General features: G+C 41.1%; 3 protein-coding genes across 4 annotated transcripts in view; 1 reads left to right on the forward strand and 2 right to left on the reverse strand.

Moving 5' to 3' along the window:
* Positions 1-1185: 1185 nt before the first annotated feature.
* On the reverse strand, positions 1186-21319 carry LOC129761548 (putative inositol monophosphatase 3). Its single transcript, XM_055759275.1, has 4 exons — positions 20642-21319; positions 1757-1905; positions 1559-1676; positions 1186-1483 (listed from the first exon to the last, which is right to left on the reverse strand). Exons 1-4 carry the CDS (start codon positions 21150-21152, stop codon positions 1227-1229), a joined length of 1035 nt encoding a protein of 344 aa, XP_055615250.1. The 5' UTR covers positions 21153-21319; the 3' UTR covers positions 1186-1226.
* Positions 21320-21390: 71 nt separating this feature from the next.
* LOC129761423 (uncharacterized) overlaps positions 21391-25894 on the reverse strand; it is a 98545-nt gene continuing 94041 nt past the window's right edge. Inside the window, exon 3 of one of the 2 annotated variants that reach the window (XM_055759177.1) lies at positions 21391-21479. The gene's annotated coding sequence lies outside the window, so the exon portion shown is untranslated. Of the gene's footprint in view, positions 21480-21591; positions 21718-25894 lie in introns of those variants that run through there. The other variant, XM_055759144.1, reaches the window with a different exon arrangement.
* On the forward strand, positions 21426-23397 carry LOC129761530 (uncharacterized). The gene is made up of 2 exons (XM_055759255.1): positions 21426-22448; positions 22503-23397. Exons 1-2 carry the CDS (start codon positions 21607-21609, stop codon positions 23080-23082), a joined length of 1422 nt encoding a protein of 473 aa, XP_055615230.1. The 5' UTR covers positions 21426-21606; the 3' UTR covers positions 23083-23397.

Genomic DNA, 25894 nt, shown 5'->3' on the forward strand with positions numbered 1-25894 from the left:
GTTGCAGTGTTATATGGATAGAAAACATTAAAATAAACTATTTCGCATGAATGTATTTTTCAATTCCCAGGGGAACTGGCAGATTATTTTTCAGCAACGATGATAGCAACGAGAATTCCGCGCGTGTATGTGTGGGTGTGTGTGTGTGGCGGCTGCTCCGATGTTTCAAGCGGAACCGTGGCATCACTCTCCTCCTGATGGATTCCCTTTTGGCCTTAAGTGCACAAACAGGCTCTTGGTGACACCGTTCATCAGCGCATTCATGATAAACGAAATTAGCTTCACAACAACAGCGACAACATGCTCCAATCGCTGTTCAATCATAACTGAGTGGGTTTACGAGCGCCGCTCGCTTATATACCGATTTTTGATTTCAATAGCCTGTTTTGAAAGCAATTTTAAGACTATTGAAACAAGTTTTTGGATGAAAAAGTAACAAGTATATGACGCGTAGACATTTTATCTTTCAAATGAAGTGTTTATCATACCATTTCGTTCAGTTGTTTAAGAGCTATTAACGCTCAAAATCTCGGTCTCCAGCGTAACGCTTTCGTTCTCGAAACTTTGGTTTTACACCCCGGTATAGAAATGAAAGACGTAGTCCTACGTCAAAAAAAACAAAACATCCTCATTTTACTCGCTGCGCCATCTGGTTGTAAATCCAACGTAAATTCGTCAATAGCAAATGTAACTAGTCAGAGGGATAGTTAGTCTAAGCCAATCCTTTGTACAATCAAGAAGCAAATAAATGTTATCCAGATTAAAAGTTCTCGTTATTTTTGGACCGGATACTCGAACACATTACACTTGATAAAGGACTTTCCCGGAGCAAAATGCAGGCGAAAGTGCTTCACGTAGTTTAAAATTTAAGGACTTCTACTACTTTAATGTATAACAATAGACGCTATTAAGAACAACTACTTGCATTTTTCTAATCTTCGAATGTCCTTAAGAAAGAGGGCCCCCCGAAAATATCTGCCCCGGTCCCCCAAGATCCAAAGCCGGCCCTTACAAAGAGACTGTACTGACACATACATGCTCAAGAGTCCCACACTATCTCATCTTATTTTATACACTCTTCCATTGCTAGAAAATATGCAGATAACAGCCAGGCTTTGATAGCGAAACATGTGGTATTTCACAAGCACGAGCCGACGAACAATTGAAAAAAATGAAACCCCCGTCCAAAATTATGAAAATCGTACAACTTTATTGATGTTCCATGTTCAAATCAATAATTTTTGTTCTATAATTTTTGTGATGTACAACTCATGCGTCGTTTCAGTGGCTGTTGCCAAAAGACCATGTTTATTCACGAAGTATTCCTTGTCGCCATATAATATTTCTTGATTTCTTAAATCAGTCATTTTGCCACCTACAGAATTGAGTATCGCATTCCCAGCACAGATGTCCCATTTTTTTATCGCAGTCGAGTGGATGTATCCAGTGGCATTATTGTGGATAACCTGTAGAACCTTGTAACCTGCAGGGGACGAATACGAGAGCATGAGATATTACAAAATGGTATGCTTATCGGTACATATATGACCATACTAACCTGCACCACCTGCCGGTATAATGCGCGAACTTACGCCAAATACATCCTTTGCTATATTTTTCACATCCCCTGTGTGAGATCTCGATACAATCACTATTGGATTCTTAACATCGTCATCCTTTATTAGAAAAGCAAAAAGTAAAAGGAATTAAAAATTACAATTTTTGATATTTTCTCCATTTTTTATCAATTTGATACCTTTTTTAAATTATTCAGTGACTCAGATACAGCTTTATGTACCCATGCCCAGGTTGTAATTTTCGTAAATGGATTATGTATAACTCCTATTGTTGGAACGCCTTTTATCGCAACACAAACCATTGTTGTCACGTATTGAAACAGTTTTTCTGTGAAAGTTAGTAAGATGGTTTTATCATTATTTTTCAAGTTTCACTTAACACGTTGAGCCCCGGATTGTTCTTGCTACGCTTTCTAATCAGCCCGCATCAAAAACATTTGCACAATATCAGTGTCGGCCCCCGCTTTCAAAGATATATCTTGTGTGAGAAGGAAATAATCAGAAATTTGACTAGAAAAAGAAAACACATATCGTGAAACATCCGAAAACAAACCATTTTTCTATATTCCCTTATTTTGTAATTGCCAGTCCCAGTGATCAACATTTTTCTAACGAAAAGCTCAACGTCAATTCCTAGGGACCGACACGGGGCTCAACGTGTTAATCGCTAGGATGTATTGCTTTAGCAGTTTGAAGCTAACATTAGGAATAATTGTGTGGAACCACGGCCCAATTCATCTTCATGCCATTTGCGCTGCCAGTTAACGATGGATTTTTACGAACTAAAGAATATAATTCATTGAAGGCGATTTGACGCTGATAAATATCGCCTTCAACCACACCCACCATCGCTAATGAGTCGTCCCTCTCATTACCCGGATTTGAGCAATGTGAAAGAACTCAGACAAAGGTGATGACATAACAGCGTCCGGATGAAGCACTCAAAATTTCTCGTATCTTCCCAAGGAAGTAGAACTGCATCCAACTTTAGTGATTTCTCACCAGTGAGAAATTCACAAGCGTTTACATATGCTGAATTTATTCAAGTTATATATACCTCGAATAAGTGTATCATATTTATTCTCACCCGTTTACACCTATTTTCACGTGAATAAATCCATCTATAGCTATAGATCTCCCTAATGTAAACCCGCCATAAGACTATCCCTCACAATGTAATGGTGCTCAACATGTCGTGGGGCGACGCTGTCCAGCGCCCAGTGTATCGCTGCCAATTCAGCAATATACACTGAGCAAGGAAACTGATAACTGTAGGAGGTGCTAAAAATTTCGTTGAGCATTCCAAATCATCCTGTGGTCTCGTTCATAGAGGACCCAAATTTTGTAGATGAAGACAATTTTGGACGCAGCCCACCACAGCATAGATCTTTAGGTCGTCGCCATATACAAGTTTACATCTATGACCATGTGAAGACGCAGTATCATTGAAAAATATCACGAACAGTAGCGGTCCTAGGTTGCTTTCTTGAGGGACACCTGTCGTATTAGTGAATGGTGATGAAATGCATGTTCCGTGCATAACGTGCAGCGTTCTGCCAATTGAGTATGATGAAAGCCATGATACTAATTTGTGAGAGGCTCCCAATCGAGATAGTTTGCAGAGTAAAATTGTGTGATCTATCAAGTCAAATGCGGCTTTTAGATCCGTATAAACAACATCAACTTGGGCTTTTCTTTCCATCGCCACCAAACAGGTCGCATTTAAATTCAGCCAAGGATGAATCCATGTTGATCCGATAAAATATGGGTATTTGTGGCTCGTAGAATTTGATCACTGACTATTATTTCAAAAAATTTAGATGCTGCAAATAGGCTGGTTATCCCACGATAATTTTTAACATCACGTCGATAACCACTTTTGTGCACAGGAAACATATAAGACGTTTTCCAACACAACAAAATCCGGATACCCCTACGTAACGCAATTTTCTATCTCTAATACACAGAAAGTAACGCAACCGGCACTGGGTGCGGTAAGCTGATGTCTGTTGCTGGCAGTGGTGCGAAGATGGCGGTAACCCTGAAGGATGTCTATCACGTACCGGCCCTTTCGGGGAATTTGCTCTCAGTAGGCAAAATTTGCGACCTTGGATATAAAGTGTTATTCGAACGAGAAGGCTGCAAGGTTTTGCGAAATCAAGATGCAGTTCTGGTTGGTGAGCGTCATGTTGGACTGTATTGACTGAAACAGTTTTTTGAACATGCATTGTTGGGCAAGGTAAATCACCCAGATTTATGCGAACACCTGTGGCATCGAAGACTGGGTCATAGAGATACAAAAGCGGTTTTGAGAATTGTTCGAGGTGAACTAGGTTACGGCCTAAAAATGCAAAAATGTGATGTTAAATGTATTTTAGAAGTTTGCTGTGAAGGAAAAATGAGTCGATTGCCGTATCCAAAAGAATCTCTGAGCAAGTCAGAAGCAGTAGGCGATATAGTTCATTCTGATTTGGGTGGCCCCATGGAAGTGGCAACACCGAGGGGCAACATATACTTTATGACAAAGATAGATGACTTCAGCGGCTATACGATGGTCTACGTGCTGAAGGCAAAATCAAATGCCGAATCGAAGATTAAGGAATATTGTACTATGATGAAAAATCAATTTGGTCGTCCTCCAAGAATTATACGTTCGGATGGAGGAGGAGAGTATTCCGGATTGTCACTAAAGCAGTATCTTTCGGAGAACGGCATAATACATCAACGAACGGCTCCATATTCCCCCCAACAAAATGAAAAGGCGAAGCGGAAGAATCGTTATTTGGTGGAAATGATCAAATGTATGCTCTCGGAGTCTGAACTTGGTAAGCAGTACTGGGGCGAGGCGATTGCTACTGCAAACTACTTGCAGAATCGTCTACCGTCATCGACTATCGAAAAGACACCTTATGAGTTATGGTTCGGTAAGAAACCATCATATACACATATTCGAGTATTTGGTTCAGTGGCGCATGTCCGTATTCCGAAAGAGAAACGTTTGAAGCTAGACAAGACATCGAAGCAGTTGGTACTTATTGGCTATGCTGAAGGGCAGAAGGCCTATCGTTTCTTAGATCCCGACACCAACGCGATCACCATTAGTAGAGATGTAGTGTTCGAGGAACACCCGATTGGAAAAGAACTACAACGGTCCAATGTAGAGTCTGGTGAAGCTGATGATAATCGCAAGCTCAAGAATCAGAAACAAGCGCCGCAGAAGAAAGTATATCTGTATCACTTCGAGGAACTGGGAATGGAGAACCTATTGATTCCACCGAGCAGGAAATGCATGATGAACAAAATGACTCGTTGTATGAAAATGCATCGGAAGGCAATTCGTCGTTTCAGGGGTTTCCCTTGGACGAAATAGCAAGACGTTCATCGAGAGGAACGAAAGGAATACCTCCAAGCAGATTGATCGAAGAAATCTTTGCAGTTGGTACTCTTCCCACAGAGGAGGAGGCAGAGCCGAGGACCCTGAAGGAGGCTCTGAGCTGCGAAAAAAAGTCCGAAAGGATGAAAGCTATTCAGGAAGAGCTCAAGTCACATACTTCGAATGGTACATAGAATCTCGTTGAGTTACCTGAGGGCCGAAAAGCAATCGGCTGCCGTTGGGTCTACAATCTGAAGAGAAATGCTGCTGGAGAGATTATTAAGTACAAGACACGATTGGTGGCACAGGGGTACTGCCAAAAGTATGGACAGGACTTTGATGAGGTATTTGCCCCCGTTACAAAGCAAACGACTCTGAGAAGCTTGTTGGCTGTCGGAAGTATAAGAAACCGGATCTTCAAACACTTTGACGTAAAAACGGCTTATCTTTATGGCAAATTAGAAGAAGAGCTGTATATGAAGCAACCTATGGGTTTCGAGAAGAATGGTTCTGAACATGGTGTGCAGACTCAGGAGGAGCATATACGGGTTGAAACAGTCGGCGCGATGCTGGAATCATCGACTACATTCAGCGTTGATTGCCATGAACTTTTTGCAAAGTAGAGCGGATCCATGCCTCTATACGAAGAACGTCAACTGAAGTTGCATCTATTTATTAATTTATGTGGATGACATTTTGGTCGGCAGTGAAAACGGAAATAACATTAACGCTGTGTACAGATCACTGAACAAGGAGTTCGATATGACAGACCTTGGGAATCTTAACTATTTCTTAGGACTAGAAGTGCAGCGAATCGATGGCAAGTACAGCGTTTCTCTCGGAGGATACTCGGAGGGTTATCGAGCGTTTTGGCCTTTGCGATGCGAAAACCGCTAAAACGCCAATGGACGAAGGATACCTAAAAGTAGATACGAAGAGTGAAGCGCTACAAGATACAACCATGTACAGAGGCCTCTTAGGGGCTCTTTTGTACATCGCAGTCTGTGCAAGACCTGACATTGCAGTGAGCACATCTATACTGGGTCGTCGAGTAATTTCGCCAACTGTGGCTGATATGAGTGCAGCGAAGCGTGTGGTACGCTATTTGAAGGAGACGAAACATTGGCGACTAAAATAAAACGACGTCGAGGCTAATCTGGTCGGATATTCCGATGCGGATTATGCTGGAGACCCAAACACAAGAAAATCAACTTCGGGAATGGTGTTTCTCTTTGCTGGAGGCACCATCTCATGGGCAAATCATTTGCAGAACTGTGTGACTGTCCTCAATGGAATCGGAGTACGTGGCCTTGAGCGAAGCCAGCCAAGAAGCAGTGTGATTGCACAAATTGCTGGAGGATCTCGGTGAAACATCAACAACACCTATCGCAATTATGGAAGACAATCAAAGCTGCATTAAATTCGTGAAATCGGAAAGAACCACCCGCCGTTCGAAGCACATCGAAACCCGAGAGTGCTACATAAAGGAGCTTTACAATGATAACACGATAAAGTTGGTCTATTGTCCCACCGAAGACATGGTGGCTGATCTGCTTACAAAACCGCTTGGTCCAGTTAAGGGGCGTAAACACTCGGTTATGATGGGACTCGGATAAACCAGCAGCTAATCGTTGAGGAGGAGTATTGAGTAATACAACTATTGCTGCACTCCTCCATAGCAGAACGCAAGTGCGTGAGCGGTCACTAACATTATTATAGCTAATCTGAACATTCGCGAAAACGTAGCGACAAAGACGTGTTTTAAATTTCTTTACTCGTTAAATAAATGCATTGTTTCTTGATCAGTTTAACTAGTTTCGGCTATTTATTTCCACGGCCTAGTAACCTCAACAAGAGCCTCTGCGAATAGGCTTGGAGTCGCTCATACTGCCCCAAACGATTTAGTGGAATGTTGCGGACAGCAGGTTCGGGGAGCGGCCGGATCATATTCCGGATCAGAAAGTGTGATGGTGTCAATGCACGGCAATCGTTGGGATCATCCGACAACGGCATAAGAGGACGAGAATTCATACGTCCTTCTATGAACACGAGCAGCACGGTAACTAATTCTTCGTAGGTCAGCAATGCGTCGCCGAGATGTCTCACAAGCTGCTTCTTGGCCACCTTTACCGCGGCTTTCCATAGTCCGCCGAAGTTTGGTGCCCGGGGAGGGATTAAATGCCACTGGATACCGTCCTGCGCAAGATTCTGTTTGATGATGTCTTGTGCAGAACCTGGTTGGAGCATACAATAGAGCTGATGAAGGACATTTTTCGCTCCAATAAAATTTGTCCCGTTATCGGAGTAGATGTGTTTCGGCTTGTTCCTTCTCCAAAAGAAAAGATTCAGAGCCATTAAGAACGTAGTAGTGGAAAGATCTTCTGCCAGTCCAAATGAACTGCCTTCGTACTTAGGCAGATGTAGACACATATATACATACCTTTCAAGGTAATTATTTCCAGTTAGATAAGTATTGTAAGATGGGATGATGTAAATAATTTGGGGAGGGTATCTTATAAGTTACATTTAGGTAAAAAAAACGAGCAGGTAACAAAACAAACTAGAAAAGTTTAGGCATGATTTTACAATAGGAATATGAAACAATCGGATAATGTGTATGATACAAATCATTACAAAACTTAACATTGCAACTTAAAGATGTAGAACCCTAGGTTGATCACTTGAAATGTAGTATTACATTATATTGTAAACCAAATTAAGAAATAAAAAGAATTTAAGTGAGAAAAAAGACTTGGCCACATTCCATCATCGGACGCCAAGCAGGAAAGACGCTATCTTGAAATTGATTATCAGCATAAGGCGGCTCGGACACCGAAGCAACAAGCAACTAGCAAGCTGCAATACGCAATATGCAACAGGCAACATATTTTGTTGTTCTACGCATACCAGAGCAACAATAACGCCTGACATTATGAAAACAATTTACTTAATGTACGAAACTTGTCAAATTATGAGCGATAAGTTGCTCTTCAACTGACACGTCGTGTTGCTAGCGATATGTGTTGCTCTGTAAAGGCGATAGCGATATCGATTGCGTCGGTGTGCGAGATCACCAAAAATCAAATGGAAAAATCCATTGGCGATAATATTGCTTATTGCCTGTTGATAGTTGCTAGTTGCTTATTGCTCCGGTGTGCGAACCGCCTAAGAGATATCGCTGCATTTTCCGGGTATGTATGCGGTGCGATACCGCAAGAGTGAGAGACAGGAGTTTCAATGGGATGCGTAGCAGGAGAGCCTATCGAAGTGTGTTATAAGCGGTGGAAGCGTTGCGCCAGGTGGCTAATCGCGCTCGATTTGATAGAATGCTGGAGTTCTGAAACGGTTTTATTTAGCTGTGACATATTTGTATGTTTGTATGTAACATGTTTGTCTATGACACTATACCACATTAATTGAAATTTGACCTCTTTCCTGTTGACCGGTTTATCTGAAATTTTGAACACACCTTTATCTCTGCAGTCATTATTAAACTGCGTATTTCATGATCTTGAAAATCTATGATGGCGACCGCTACAAAATGGCGGATTACATATTTTCTCAAAGCCCCATCAATATGGGTATCAAATGAAAGGGATTGACTAGTAGAACACAGTTATTCATGAGTATTGCAAAGCCCAATTATATCACGATACCAGTCGGTAAATTCCTATTACGAAATGCTGTGTTCGTTGCCGGCTGAACAATAACCCCTACAACATTTGCACCGCACGACACATTTTGATTTTTTTGTATTTGAATTTGAACGTTTGAGTGTTTGCTGAGTGTTGAGGTTTTATTTTATCCTTTGATTTTTGACGTAGGATTACGTCATTCGGGAACATATTGGGGTACAAATTGAAAAATGAAAATCGATCGCATCGTGAAAAAATGTCCAATTTCAAACGCTTGTTACTCATTCATTTCATGATGGATTGATGAGATTTTTGCATCAAACGATTACGGCACTCCATAACAATTTTTCACATTGAATAAAATAATATATATCATATAACTAACTATCGAACAATTGAAAAATTTCAACCCCTATCCAAACAGAGATACCCAGTCCTGATTGGTCGAAATTGACGTCATTTCTTTTTCGCGCCCGATTCGTTCTCTCACCGGCAAGCTGCATGGCAATCGAGTAGGAGGCGCCTACATCACACATACCAAATGATATAAAAGCAAGGAGCATTCGTGGATCTCATTCATTCTTACAACGGACGTGGAACGGACAACAACAAGTGGAGAGCAGCAGCAGTGAAAGCGGCTAATATAAAGGCGAGCATAGAAGTTGAGCGGTCAAAATGCGAGCTGTGTCTCACATCGAGCTTCTATGGCAGCATAAGCAGCGGCAAACAGTAGCAACGGTTGTTGAAACCGGTCTACTACTAGTGGCAGCAGCAAGCATCACGAGCGGATCGTTTCAGGCACGCTCTCTCCGTCAGAAGTGCGAGAACGTTTCTTGGCATCGTGAAAGTGCAGCATCGAATCTGAGCGGCCAACAATTGAGCTGTGTCTCACATAAGTGGCAGTAGCAGCAGCAGCGGCGGTAAACATCGAGGCTGAACCTCAACAATCGAGCTGTGTCTCGCATCGGTCCACTACTGTTGGCAACAACAAATATCATGAGTAGAGAGTTTCAGGCATTCTCTCTTTCTCTACTGCTGCTGCTGCTACTGCTGCTACTCAGTCAGATTTCTCATTCTTGTTGGACGCTCAGATCGATAAACATATGTGTTTCTAGTGTGTATTGCTGGTACTCCTGTTCACATCAACCAATACAATTGGATGCGGTTATGGAGGTAAAGGAGACAAAGGACCCGGTTAAGGAATAGTGTATCGCAAGGTTCCACATGGCAACATCCAGTGTATCAAACCCGCTATCCGTTGTTTAGCTCACCGTGATGGTGTCAACGTAACCCTTGCAAACCGACGCACAGAAGCCGAAGATGCCAAAGCCAAGGAAAGCAGCAGCGACCCCGAAAAAACTACCGCTGCCAAAAAGTTAACAACTACTACATCCGACTGAAACCTCATTACATTAGCACGCAGCAGATTCCATACAACCCATTTAACCATTCCAGTTCTTTTCAGGACTTTTGCTATTGCTTTGAAACGAAAGAGTTTAATTTATTGTTTTCCACTTATCATAAAAATGATGTAAAACTACGATCAAAAATACTGTTAACTTTTACATTTTCTTTGATCATGTGCAACTAACAGGAAACTTATCACGTCAGAAACATACTTTCCATCAACCAACCTGACTGGATGCGGTAAGGGAGGCGAATGACATATGTATGCATATATATATATATATATATATATATATATATATATATATATATATATATATATATATATATATATATATATATATATATATATATATATATATATATATATATATATATATATATATATATATATATATATATATATATATATATATATATATATATATATATATATATATATATATATATATATATATATATATATCTATGATGGCGACCGCTACAAAATGGCGGATTACATATTTTCTCAAAGCCCCATCAATATGGGTATCAAATGAAAGGGATTGACTAGTAGAATACAGTTATTCATGAGTATTGCAAAGCCCAATTATATCACGATACCAGTCGGTAAATTCCTATTACGAAATGCTGTGTTCGTTGCCGGCTGAACAATAACCCCTACAACATTTGCACCGCACGACACATTTTGATTTTTTTGTATTTGAATTTGAACGTTTGAGTGTTTGCTGAGTGTTGAGGTTTTATTTTATCCTTTGATTTTTGACGTAGGATTACGTCATTCGGGAACATATTGAGGTACAAATTGAAAAATGAAAATCGATCGCATCGTGAAAAAATGTCCAATTTCAAACGCTTGTTACTCATTCATTTCATGATGGATTGATGAGATTTTTGCATCAAACGATTACGGCACTCCATAACAATTTTTCACATTGAATAAAATAATATATATCATATAACTAACTATCGAACAATTGAAAAATTTCAACCCCTATCCAAACAGAGATACACAGTCCTGATTGGTCGAAATTGACGTCATTTCTTTTTCGCGCCCGATTCGTTCTCTCACCGGCAAGCTGCATGGCAATCGAGTAGGAGGCGCCTACATCACACATACCAAATGATATAAAAGCAAGGAGCATTCGTGGATCTCATTCATTCTTACAACGGACGTGGAACGGACAACAACAAGTGGAGAGCAGCAGCAGTGAAAGCGGCTAATATAAAGGCGAGCATAGAAGTTGAGCGGTCAAAATGCGAGCTGTGTCTCACATCGAGCTTCTATGGCAGCATAAGCAGCGGCAAACAGTAGCAACGGTTGTTGAAACCGGTCTACTACTAGTGGCAGCAGCAAGCATCACGAGCGGATCGTTTCAGGCACGCTCTCTCCGTCAGAAGTGCGAGAACGTTTCTTGGCATCGTGAAAGTGCAGCATCGAATCTGAGCGGCCAACAATTGAGCTGTGTCTCACATAAGTGGCAGTAGCAGCAGCAGCGGCGGTAAACATCGAGGCTGAACCTCAACAATCGAGCTGTGTCTCGCATCGGTCCACTACTGTTGGCAACAACAAATATCATGAGTAGAGAGTTTCAGGCATTCTCTCTTTCTCTACTGCTGCTGCTGCTACTGCTGCTACTCAGTCAGATTTCTCATTCTTGTTGGACGCTCAGATCGATAAACATATGTGTTTCTAGTGTGTATTGCTGGTACTCCTGTTCACATCAACCAATACAATTGGATGCGGTTATGGAGGTAAAGGAGACAAAGGACCCGGTTAAGGAATAGTGTATCGCAAGGTTCCACATGGCAACATCCAGTGTATCAAACGCGCTATCCGTTGTTTAGCTCACCGTGATGGTGTCAACGTAACCCTTGCAAACCGACGCACAGAAGCCGAAGATGCCAAAGCCAAGGAAAGCAGCAGCGACCCCGAAAAAACTACCGCTGCCAAAAAGTTAACAACTACTACATCCGACTGAAACCTCATTACATTAGCACGCAGCAGATTCCATACAACCCATTTAACCATTCCAGTTCTTTTCAGGACTTTTGCTATTGCTTTGAAACGAAAGAGTTTAATTTATTGTTTTCCACTTATCATAAAAATGATGTAAAACTACGATCAAAAATACTGTTTACTTTTACATTTTCTTTGATCATGTGCAACTAACAGGAAACTTATCACGTCAGAAACATACTTTCCATCAACCAACCTGACTGGATGCGGTAAGGGAGGCGAATGACATATGTATGCATATATATATATATATATATATATATATATATATATATATATATATATATATATATATATATATATATATATATATATAGCGAAACGGCTCCGGTCATACACAGCACGTTTCAGACAAATGCCTCAAGGAATTTTCTAAAATAATATTTTGCCGATGCCTTTGCGCGAACTACACAGGCGAGTTGCACCATAATAGCAAATCAAATGTCGAAGTTCGTGATATGGGTGCGTTCATCGCTATTCGGTTCGGCGTCGGTTTAACCCTTTCATTACGGCAGTGTGCTCCGCCGAAGTGCTACCCCTGTACGAAGCACTGCGCCGAAAAGTATGCACATCGCGCTGGTGTGATCGAAGAGCAGTATGAATTTCATATCGTCTAAAGACGACGCTCGTACACACAGCTCGTCGCGTGGATGTCGTCTATAGACGACATTCGTACACACAGGACGTCGCGCGGATGTCGTCTATAGACGACGCTCGTAACGGATGGGTTAACCATCAATAAGTACGCTTGGCAACATTGACATCTGGCAATTTTCATATAAGATTTTTTCCCCGCATGTTAAAAAGTGGTTTTTCATGTACATAAAAGCGCAGCGTAGTATGTCAACTGCTTCCAGGTTAGAAAATAAATGATCGTTAGAAAATAAATGAGCGACCCGTCCAATTTCAAACGCTTATTGCTCATTCATTTCATGATGGATTGATGAGATGTTTGCATCATACGTTGTCGGCACTCCATAATATTTTTTCACATTGAATAAAATAATATATGTCATGTAACTAACAATCGAACAATTTAAAAATCTCAACCACTATCCAAACAGAAGATACCTAGGCCTGATTGATCGAAATTGACGTCATTTCTTTTTCGCGCCCAATTCGTTCATTCACCGGCAAGCTGCATGACAATCGAGGAGGAGGCGCCTACTTCACACATACCAAATGATATAAAAGGATGGAGCATTCGTGGATTTCATTCATTTTTACAACGGACGTGGAACGGACAACAGTGGAGAGCAGCAGCAGTGGACGCGGCTAATATATAGACGAGCATCGAAGCTGTGTGGTCAATAGGCTAGCTGTGCCTCACGTCAAGCTTCTATGACAGTATAAGCAGCGACAAACTACTACTACTCTACTAGTGGCAGCATGATCAGTCCACCTAGCCGGCGTTATATAGTTATTCGAATAATGGACACCCCTTGGTGTAGTCCTACGTCTCTTCGGTTATGTCCCCGACATTACCCACCCGTCTTTTTTACTATGACTCTACATCCCATTGAGATTAGATCTGATTCACTACTCTTCTCCAACAAGCATCGCGAGCGGAGCATTTCGGGCACGCTCTCTCCATCAGAAGTGCGAACACACGCTTCTTGGAATCGTGAAAGTGCAGCAGTGAACTTCAAGACGAGCATCGAATCTGAGCGGCCAACAATTGAGCTGTGTCTCATATCGAACTTAAGTGGCAGTAGCAGCAGCAGCGGCGGTAAACATCGAGGCCTAACATCAACAATCGAGCTGTGTCCGCATCGGTCCAGTACTGATGGCAACAGCAAACATCATGAGCAGAAAGTTTCAGGCATGTTCTCTCTTTTTGCTGATGCTGCTGCTCAGTCAGATTTCTCATTTTGTTCGACGCTCAGATCGGTAAACATATATGTTTTTAGTGTTTTAAGTGTGGTCACATCAGATCAACATCAACCAACATGACTTCATGCGGCAAGGAAGGCAAAGGAGGATCGAAGCGTATCGCAAGGTTCTACATGACAATATCCAGTGTATCAAATTCGCTATTCGCCGTTTAGCTCGACGTGATGGTGTCAACGAAAACCACCAAAATAAAAACAGAAATAAGCAGCAGCGGCTCCGAAAAAGCAACCGCTGCCAAAAAAACAACAGAAGTGAATTGTTGTTTTTGTTGCTCCATAAAGTTTTACGCGAGTAAATATGTCGGAATATATGTTCACGCAATATGAGCGCCAATCTCGTAAACGTGCATCGGAGCTGAAACAACTTTCTATCACTGATACCGAAAGCTCGATTGTAACACTGGTGAAATGAACAAAAAATACCCAACAACCAAATCAAACGGCCCTTTTCAGGGCCATCAGATCATTATCAAAGAGTTTAACAATATATTTTTTCAAACATCCAAAATCAGCATGCGACAGATAGCCTAACGTAATCCTACGTCAACTATGCGGTCGTGTCTCGGACACAACCTTCTGTGACTTTTTTTCTTTTTCCTTTCCAATCGTGCTTCATTCTATTTCGCTGCTGCTCTGGTTGCCCGTTTTGGTCGGTACGATTTGAGGAGCACAAAATGGACCAATCAAAAATGGGCACATAGTGTATTTGGACAATGCTTGATATTTCACAATTATTCAATTATTTATCTCAAGAAAAATGAAATGTTACTCGTTGTGATAGATGCGTAGATATATTTCCTATCAATTGATGCAAAAACCTTTGCGATCTATTGAGAAATGCTCGAGTTATAAGCGTTCCAAATCTTGCATTTTTTCCTACTTGTTCAGTGCCTAGATTTCCATTTCACCCCCTATATCTTCCGGTTAGACGTAGTCCTACGTCAAAATCTTATTTTCTTTCAAACCGTAAACCCGTGTGGTTGTACGGCATCGGCATCGTGGACGTAACAAAGGAGGACAAAAGAAGGGAAAGGCAAAATCCCGCTCGAACCGTGGTGGTCTGCAATTTCCCGTAGGTGTATCCACCAATTGCACCGGAAAAGGTTGCTAGGTCGAGCGCGTTAGTACCTGTGTACCAGTCCACCTAGCCGGCATTATATAGTTTCGACCGCCGGAGTGATTGAGTTAGCTGGCAAAGCTGCTCGCGACGATAAGAAAACCGCCATTCGGAACAGAACACATTCGGTTCGGCGGACATCAAGACAACAGGCAGTTGCAGCGAATGGCGAGTGGAAAACGCAATCGCAAAACGGCATCAGGTAGCAGAAGAAAAAAGTTTGTTCTTTATACAAACTGCTTTGGCGGCAAATCCAGAACAAGGCGGCATCGAGGGCGTTAGAAATGGTTTTTTTCAAAACCACGAGTACTAAGTTTTCTAAATTGGAACCATTCCATAAAACAAGGCGCTTTTCAGGGCCATTAAACCTTCCAAAAAAGAGTTTAGGAAATAAAGTTCAATGCTTTCTAAAACATTATCCAAAATAATAATAAAACACAAATTGATGTTTTCATAATTTGTTGGCCAGGATTTGATGAGTATGTGAATTTGGCAGTTGTTCTGAGCTTATTGATAGTTGGGGACTTTCCTGATTATTCAATTTTCACCAATTCTTAAATTGTTTCCAGATTTAAAGTACAGTAATCTACAATTAGTTCGACATTTAGCTAATTGGACGGACATGTAATGCGACTTATTTAGTTGGACATTTTTGTAAACATAGAGATCCAAATTATGACCCCACATTGAAAGTCGACACTGTACCACTGTCATCGCAAATGTTCAATTACAGGTTAAAATTACCTCCAATCCGGCACTGAGTGGTGGTAATGCGACGTGCCATTGAATGGGAAGAAATTTTCCAACTGTGAAAGCTGTGGCGAGTGACAACAAATCGCTAAACAGGAAGGTTTAGCCGAACAAGATGGGGATATCGAGTGATAACAAAACAATAAACTCTTTAGACTTTTTGTGATCCTGAAAAGAACCCTTTTTAGTCTGTATGTGAATCCAGCGAGCGAACAAATCGTAATGAATCGTAATTCGTAATTTTTCTTCTTCTTCTTTCTTTGTTTTTAAGAGGCTTTAAACTTTTGCAGTTCATTCGCCTCTAGCCCAGTGAAGAGCCACAATAAAACCAGCCCAGAGAGGACTGGCGAAAGGGAAACCAACAAAATCACTCATCAGATCTGTCCGCTCGACTCTCGGTTAAAGAAGAAGGTAGGAAGGGATCCTATGCTTCATAAGATATTTAATATATGCTGTAAAGAAAAGTAAATATTTACTGATCCGAAGACCAAAGCAGTAACGAAGCACAAGTGACCCAGCGAAAGACGTGTTCCAAAAACAAAAAAACAAAAAGGCCCTTCTCAGGAGAATGGGAAGGAAAGGAGTGGAAAGGATTTGGGTGGGAATGTATTTTTTTGCCATCGCTCCCTTTTAACGCTCATTCGTTCGTCTCGTTGGACCCGCCCCTTTGGCTGAGTCTGCCGATTTGTCTCTATCCTGTGAGTGTGTACCGCTAGAGTATAAAAGCTGTCCCCTTTGTATAGTCCTACGTCACTCCGGTTATGTCCCCGACATTACCCACCCGTCTTTTTTTCTGTAATTTTGTACATGAAAAGTTGATCATTCTGGGCTCCATGTGCTCCATGATATTCGAATAATGGACACCCCTTGGTGTAGTCCTACGTCTCTTCGGTTATGTCCCCGACATTACCCACCCGTCTTTTTTACTATGACTCTACATCCCATTGAGATTAGATCTGATTCACTACTCTTCTCCAACAAACCCGATCCATGGCTGCAGTTCTCAAACTCCCGGCTGCACCGATTCTTGCCAAGTCCTGCTCTACCTGGTCCGACTACCTCGCTTGCTGGGCTCCTCTCCTTCTTGTTCCTACCGAATTCGACGCGAACACCATCTTTGCAGGGCTGCTGTCCGTCAATCTTGCAACATGCCCTGTCAATCGCACTCGTCCAGCCTTGGCGACTTTCTGAATGCTGGGTTCGCCGTAGAGCTGCGCCAGTTCGTGGTTCATTCACTTTCTCCATACTCCGTTTTCCTGTACACAACCGTATATTGTTCTGAGCACTCCGCAAAGCACTCGAAAACACCAAGCGCTTGTGAGTCCTCTTCAAGCATCGTCCATGCTTCGTGCCCATAGAGAACAACTTGTCGAATTAGGGATTTGTACATGGTATACTTCGTACGGGGTCAGAGTTTGTTGAACCTCAAAGATTTGCGGAGTCCGTGGTAGGCACGACTTCCATTGACTATGCGTCTTCGAATTTCACGGCTGTTGTTGTTGTCAGTTGTTATCAACGAGCCAAGGTAGACAAATTCCTCTACCACCTCGAGCTCGTCGCCGTCCATCACAACACTACTACCAAGAAGAACTTTGTTGCGATCAGTCCCTCCTGCTAGCATGTATTTAGTCTTAGACGCATTGATCCCAAGTCCAATCAGCACTGCTTCGTGTATCAGTCCGGTATACAAATCGGCTACCGTCGCATATGTTCTTCCGACTATGTCCACGTCGTCGGCGAAGCATATAAACTGACTAGACTTGTTGAAAATCGTGCCCCGCATGTTGAAGCCCGCTCTCCGCATAACACCTTCCAGCGCCACGTTGAAGAGCAGACAGGAGAGTCCATCGCCTTGTCGAAGTCCCCTATGAGTCCGACAGCTCACCTGAGATCCGTACACTGCACCGCACACCGTTCATCGTTGGCTGAATAAGTCTTGTCAGCATTCGGGGAAAGCCGTGCTCGTCCATGATCCTCCATAGCTGTCGTCGGTCGATTGTATCATATGCGGCCTTGAAATCAACGAAGATGTGGTGTGTAGGGACCTGATACTCGCTGCACTTTTGGAGGATCTGTCGCAGTGTAAAAATTCGGTGCGTCGTCGAGCAATCGAGCATGAATCCGGCCTAATAACTTCCCACAAATCTACTTACTATTGGCGATAGACGGCGGAAGAGGATCTGAGACAGAATTTTGAATGCACCATTCAGGATTGTAATGGCACGATAGTTCCCACAATCCAGCTTGTCGCCTTTTTTATAGATGGGGCAGATTACCCCGTCCTTCCACTCCTCCGGTAGTTGTTCTGTGTCCCTGATCCTGACTATCAACCGGTGCATATACTCTACAAGTTTTCCGGAACCTCCCTTGAAGAGCTCCGCTACGAGGCCATCCTTACCAGCTGCTTTGTGGTTCTTGAGCTGATTCATGGCCTCCTTAACCTCATCCATCGTCGGGGGTGGTACGTTCCAAACATATCCGCTTCAATTTGGGCGTCAATAAATGACTAACACATCGATGTACCCACCAATTCATTTCGACTTTTGTTCCCGTAGAGAATTGCGTTGAACGCGTTCATGAACAACATAGATAACAATGTGCAGCCGTATCGACCTGTTGTTGTATACGTAACACGAATCGTTCATTGATAGAAAACGGTTTGAGGATATCGTAGATATGTTTTGGCGTTTTCCCGCACTTAAATAAGGTGACTATTGCCACACGCTTCTCGTACAGACCGAACTTTATCGTTGCTAGGAAACCGAACAAGTACTGATGGGACCTCGAAACTATGTTAGAAAATTCTTAAATACAAACATACTCCAAAACCGTTTCGATTTCACTCGAATTACTTATCTTGAACCATTTTATCTAAATCAGCTTGAATGTGAGAAATAGCGACGCAAAGCGTGTTTTCCAAATGACTCAGTGATTTTGTTCCTTGACTTTGATTTCACTTCTTTCATAACTGAAACGATTGCTAACAATTTGTGGATTCAAACAAAGAAGTTATAAATGAACATGTTTTATTATTTCTGGAAATCACACTTCTAGAACGATACTGAAGTAGAAATTCAAGACATGTTACGAGTAAACGCCAAATGTTTCGAAGAATTACAAACGTACCCCTACCACGAAATTTGACATTTGATTTGCATGTATGGGGTTATTCGCGACCGAACTACTTCATAATTTTTTGGCTACTCACCCGTTTACCCCACCCGTTTACTGACAACGTAAAAACCCGGTTTTACTGCCGTTACTTGCACGAATTTATGCAAGTGTGAGCAGAACAGAACCAAAAACCTGAAAAAGTCCTTTAAATACTAACGAGAACAATTGTCAAAAGGGTCAACTAGCACGGAAAACGGAAAAGAAAACAGAAAAAGGTCAGCTTGGATACACACGATTAACAAGAATTACCCGCAAAGTTATCTTCATTCAATTGTATGGAACAATTATCAACTATATTCTTTATTTCGCTCATATGTTTTTGCTTTCAAATGAAGCTGCGGGCCGCATGAACAAGGCTGGAGGGCCGCAGGTTAGCAGGTTGGTCTATGTGCTCCGCGGTTTCTTTTATATCCTTAGCTGCGATGAATAGGACAGTTTCATCCACGAACAAATTAATGTCACAGTATCGTAAAACCCGTCGAAGATCATTTAAAATAAACAAAATGAGCCCTGAAACACTTCCCTGTGGCACCCCGAGTGAGTTACCAATGGGATCGGAAACAGAATCGTTGAAACGAGTCTTTTGAGTTATGTCGCACGAATAGCTTTCGAACCATTTATACGCCATTCCTACGACTCCAATGCGCTTCAATGTTTGTAACAACGATGGCCTAGATATTGTTTCAAAAGCGCGTTTAAGATCCAGAAATACCGCAAATATAGTCTGCCTCGATGTTCTCTTGCCATTTTGCTAACACTAGGTTCAGTGCGGTTTCACAAGAGTGTCCTTCTCGATATCCCGACTGTTCTAGTATTAGCAAATTGTTGTTATCTATGTAGCTGGCCTTTCACAACAAGTTCTAACAGTTTTTCTAATATGTGCAACATGTTAATAGGGCGGTACTCTTCGGCTTTATTCGTCCCAATAACTTTGGGAATTGGAATCACAAGGGATTCCTTCCAAACCGTTGGCACGTGCCCAGTTCATAGAGATTCATTTATCAGGTCTAGCAGATCGTGTCCAGGACATGAAAACAACCTTCAATCACTTTTGCGTTGACATTATCAGTACCAGCCAATTTTTGCAATAAAAACAAATACATTTTAAATCAGCAAAAGTGATAGATGAAAAACAATCTAGTCTGCAATTGATAATAATCGGCTGTATTATTTTGACAGGTTCACCAACCAACTCAATACTTTGGTTGATCACTGTTAACGAAATACCAGCAATAATTTGGTCTGACTGTTCTTCTAATCCTCCGAAAACTATGGAGCGCGGTATACTATTTTTAGAATTAATTAATGTTTTTAATATTTTCAATTGTCCTTTGCTATTACTTTGATGTTCATCGATTTTCCTCTGTATATATTCACATCTAGTCTTTTTCAAAGCCTGTGAATATATGTTTCGCGCCAAAGTGATTATAATCAACAAAATTGAAAAAAAATGTTTCCCTTCATCAAATATTTTTCTGATGTTTGCTCATTTCGGTATTGTGGAACATGAAGCAACGTTTAGAAATAGAGTGCACAATCCAGACACTGAGGATCCGTTGTTCTTCATAAGTTGATAGTCCTCATAAGATCAATATTTATCTCGTGTATTACTACGCAGCACCCATCTACCATTACCTTATAACACTTAATTGTAATTAGACAGTAGAAAGTATACAACAATTTATATCACTCTTACCTGTATATTCTTGGGTGGCGTCCAATGGATCGATCCACACAGTCACATCTTCAATGTCAATTGTTTCGTCGGGAACATTTGAATTCTCCTGCATGACGGTTGGATCTAAATCAAACAGCTTCTCGTCAGGACAGTTCCTTTTAGTTGCATCTTCTTCGGAAATTATATTCAGTTTTGGGAATATTCGATGTAAACCATTCATCATGACACAGTGGGAGCGAAAATCGGCATCAGTTACCGGATCGTTGACACCTTCCTTTGTTTTACCCTTACTGTGGATATTGATATCAGGGCTCTCAGAAACTTCCACCACTTTAATGCCACCATGTTGAGCTGCTTGAATCGATCCGATGAGAAGCTTTCTTAAATTTACTTTATTGGGATCCTTATTCACTGCATAATTAGTGCTTCTAGATCTCCCGGTTGAAAGATAATATCCAAATACTAGCAGGATCAATGTTATAATAAAAACACCAAACTTATTAATCCGTATAGATCCACCTAAATTCATTTTGTTTTCCGGTAATTCACGCTAAAGCATTTCTCATCTGTAGTGTTAGGTTTTTTTCAATTTTGCACAATTATTGACTTATAACATTGATCAGATTTAGAAATTGAAAATTCGCTTCTGTTTGTTGATGAGTACTTCTTTGCTGACGTTTGCGCATCCCATTAAAGCTCGTTTCACACTTTACAAGACCGCACTCACTTCACTGCAGGCCATCCACTCTCTAACATATGATTTTGACATCTTCTTGGAAACTATTTTTGTTTATGTTTGATTCTGTCCTAAATTTATGCTATTTCATGCTGCCAGAGGTGTTTCATGCTCTCTCGTCTGCGGGTGGAATATACGAGCGTGTGTACATATATACAAATTTCACTTGATAAATTTAGTTTGATACTGTCGGAACCGGCTGAAACCGTTCGAATACGTTTTCAAAAGATTTGTCAGCATCTTGAAGATGTGCGATATAAAGCATTCCATCGAACTGAGCAACGTCAGTGACAACGACAAATTCTCATATCCAATTATTCCACTGAAAGGCTCGATATGTAATCGCTGTTCGAGTGACCTGAAAGTACAAATCGATAATTGTGAGTGGCCAGTATCTAAGGATTTAAGATTCACCAACGACAAACGGGGCCGCTTTAAACTACTTCTTCGATTAAAAAAATGGGATAATCTTGTGACGCTTTCCTATTGCAATTACGAATTGAAGTTGAGTCTATTCTATGCCGGTTCGGAAAACTCCTACTCAGTTATTCCTCTGTATATAATATGTGAAGGACACGATGGACGCTATCAGTCAGATACCGATGAAAATGATATCAAAAGTGCATGCAATAAAATTACGTTGGGAATTGAACTGGTTCAAAGTTTGTATGCGGAAAAGTTAGCAGAGAAAGGTTTCGGCAGAAAAACTTTCACTATCGGATCGCTTTGCTTGCCGTTCCACAGCAAATTATCCTTGGAAGAATCGAAGAAAATGACTGACCAGGAGTTGTGGAATTATTTCGCAAGAGAAATTCTACTATCAGAGCTTTATCAAGCCGAAAAACAGAAATTTGTCGGGTTTATCAGCAGTACCTATTATGAAGGCGTATCGAACAATGATTTTTCGTATGCGAATATTAAACGCCGAACGACAGGAAATGCCACTCTTGGAGGTGGTGGACTGGCATTGTTCGGAACGGGATGTCTCTACACGTGGCCCGAAAAACTAGTAGACATTGTACCTGCCTTTTTGAATGGCAAACAGGTCAACCGAAAATTGATGATGGACGACAGTAACTATCGACATACGTAGGTATTGAATGAGCTTACGAAACTGTAGCATAACTTTATCTTTCATTTCAGCTATGGTGGGTGTTATGCAACCACAATCGGATCGGTTTGTCACGAAATGGGCCACATATTCGATCTGGGCCATACAAAAGATGGAATTATGGGATCGGAATTAGATCACATAAATCGCGTATTTACTTTGATTACAACCACTGAAGACCTTCCCGAACGAATCGTTGGCCGGAACACAGATGTTCGCAGATCCATGAATAGCAAACTAACTCAAATCAAACGTCCTGGTGAATTTCTGCTGAAATACCAGCAACAAAAAGAAAGTGATATCACATATTTTACAAACAATTGCGCAATTACACTACAACTTCACAAATGGTTTAATTGTGATACATGCACAAGCGATAATAATTGTGATACTAGGCTAAGCTTCAATTTCGTAACGCGCATCGTGACAAGCGTTAATTCATTTTTGAAACTTGTAGAATTGCGCGAAAGAGAAGACGGAATGCTGAAAGTATACTGGTCATTCCTGGATGGTAATATAGATTGTTTCCAAATTACGAGAGATATCCTTCTGGATGGATTAACTTTATTTGTTATCGATAATTTCGGCAACATTTTGAAACAAGATTTGTAAAGACGATCCAGTGATTGAAACAAAAATTTAGCTGCTTTAGGTTTTACAATGCAAAATTTGATGGTATTATTAGGAGATCCGACCAAAGTTATAGTAAATTATATATATAAGATATTTTATTAGTGTAAAATGAAAAGTATATGCATGAGTATATTTCGAACCCTGTAGGAGATTTCTTCCAAATTTGATGTGTTCCAGTTATGTATATAGAAGCTGCTATATTGATGATCAACAACATTCCAAACTAGCCATAATTAGTTTTAATCCGATTGTACGATTAAAAACATTATTGTGTGAATTGTAGTAATAAATGTTTCGAGTAACGAAAATGTTAATATTTTTAATCAATTAATCGTATACATTCCCTTGTACAGGGTTATCTGTTCCATGATTTGGAAAATATTGCCCCGTAATCCGAGTCATTTTGGTCATATCCCCCTCTTTATCTGCAGCGTTCTAGACAGCAACATATTTTCCTCATCACTGAGGTGCAGAGATGTGCTCCACCGCCTCATCGCATGCTCTAGGAACCTCACGACCGCGGGGTCAATTTTGTAGAGCTCCAATACCCGGACGAGGAACGAGTGAGATATGCAGTCATAATTCTTTCTGTAGTCGAGTTATTATATAGTTATTATATAGCGCATTTCATTAAGCCTACCTTGAGGTTTCGAAGTTTATTTCAATAAATGTGAAAAAAGAATATTTTGCGCAACTGCGAACTAAATTTTATGAGCTCAGAGTTGGTCTTCTTCTTCTTGAATAGCACTACGTTCCTAAAGGAACTTCACCGTCTCAACGTAGTATTATTTGCGTCATTTTTTATTAGTACTTAGTTGAGATTTCTATGCTAAATAACAAGCCCTGAATGCATTCTGGGTGGCAAGCTCTAGAATTCGCGTGACCACAGTGCAAGTCGGAGGAAATTTCTTTGACGAAACATTTCCTTGACCAGAACGGGAATCGAACCCGAACCCCCGGCATGTTAGGTGTGACGCTAACCACTCGGCCACGGGAGCACTATACCTACGTACGCTATCCTACTGAAATGTCTACACATATTTCATGATGTCTTCTCAAAATCAAATGTCTTCACAGTAAGTCAAATGTCTTCAAAATGAAGACATGTCTTCAAACCTGGCATCTCTGGATCGACGTCAGCAATGTGTCACCGAGTATGAGATTTGGCCTGATTCTCGAATACACTTCACGGTGGAAATGAAATAAACGGCACGCCACTGAACTACGTTTTACGAGCTAGTGAAGTGTCTTGAAGTGTCTCGAAGTGTCACTTTTCAAATAAAAATCATTAATGAAAATTAACTTCTTCGTATTGAACTGGTGTTCAATGTGAATGGAAAACTAATAATCTCATACAAAAATTTTATCTGAAGATAATTTGATATTATAATGTGTAATATGATTTTATGGCCAGATTACCAATTTGTGTTCCGCGTGTATTCCGTTTACGACACCTTTCCGATGAGTAGGTTTAGCCCAAGATGGGTCTATGGAACTAGGTGAGGCCGTTTCGTCACTAAGTTGGTTAGGGGAGCGGTATATGAAAACAGTACGGAAGAAAGCAGAAGGGGAATTATTTGCTTGAAGCGTGAAAGAGACAGACTGATCAGGAACGTGCTTCGGCACTAGCGTATTGTGTTTTGTTTACAAACAAAACACAGTAGACTTCCAAGATGGCTGAAGAGTGGTTTTAGCAAGTTGGCCCACCTTAGGATATACTTCTACGCGCCTTGGGTTTAGCCAAGGCGCTTATATCAATGTATAACAGGTGAAGCAACATCATCACTTCAATAAGAAGGGGATTACGGTTTGTGGAGCGGGGGTTGTTTGTTTTGTTATTGCTAGGATACGCCATTTTCGCATTTTCACATGCAAGAGTAGTGGAAATTAGAATGAAATTCTACAAAGTCATCCCTTCTTTTTCATATGAATTCGTGAAAGCCGAACATAGTAGGCATCGGTCGAATAAGCGTCGTAGCAGTTTGTAGAGAGCCGCCGGCAGCGTTCTGATGCTGTTTGTAAACAATACCGACAGCAATTCCAATATGGCTGAAAGTGCATTTCATATGATTGTTTCACCTGGTATATATAGACCTGGTATATTTAGGGTTTAGCCAAGGCGCCTCTATATATACCAGGTGAAACAATCATATGAAATGCACTTTCAGCCATATTGGAATTGCTGTCGGTATTGTTTACAAACAGCTGCCGGCAGCTCTCTACAAACTGCCACGACGCTTATTCGAACGATGCCTACTATGTTCGGCTTTCGCGAATTTATGTGAAAAAGAAGGGATGATTTTGTTGAATTTCATTCTCATTCAGTTCATCCACTACTCTCGCATGTGAAAATGCAATAATGGCGTATCCTAGCAATAACAACCCCCGCTCCACAAACCGTGATACCCTTCTTATTGAAGTGATGATGTTGCTTCACCTGTTATACATTGATTTAAGCGCCTTGGGTTTAGCTGCTTTAAGTTTTTTGTTTTCGTGTTGTTTTCGTTCAGTGTGGTTGCCGCTCTTTCGAAACGTCACCGGTGAAAAAAAGTCACAGAAGGTTGTGTCCGAGACACGACCGCATAGTTGACGTAGGATTACGTTAGGCTATCTGTCGCATGCTCATTTTGGATGTTTGAAAAAATATATTGTTAAACTCTTTGATAATGATCTGATGGCCCATCCATCATGATCATTATCAATCAATCCATCATTATCATCAATCCATCATGAAATGAATGAGCAATAAGCGTTTGAAATTGGACGGGTCGCTCATTTATTTTCTAACGAT

The sequence above is a fragment of the Toxorhynchites rutilus genome, chromosome 1 (assembly GCF_029784135.1).
Source record: "Toxorhynchites rutilus septentrionalis strain SRP chromosome 1, ASM2978413v1, whole genome shotgun sequence".
NCBI lineage: Eukaryota > Metazoa > Arthropoda > Insecta > Diptera > Culicidae > Toxorhynchites > Toxorhynchites rutilus.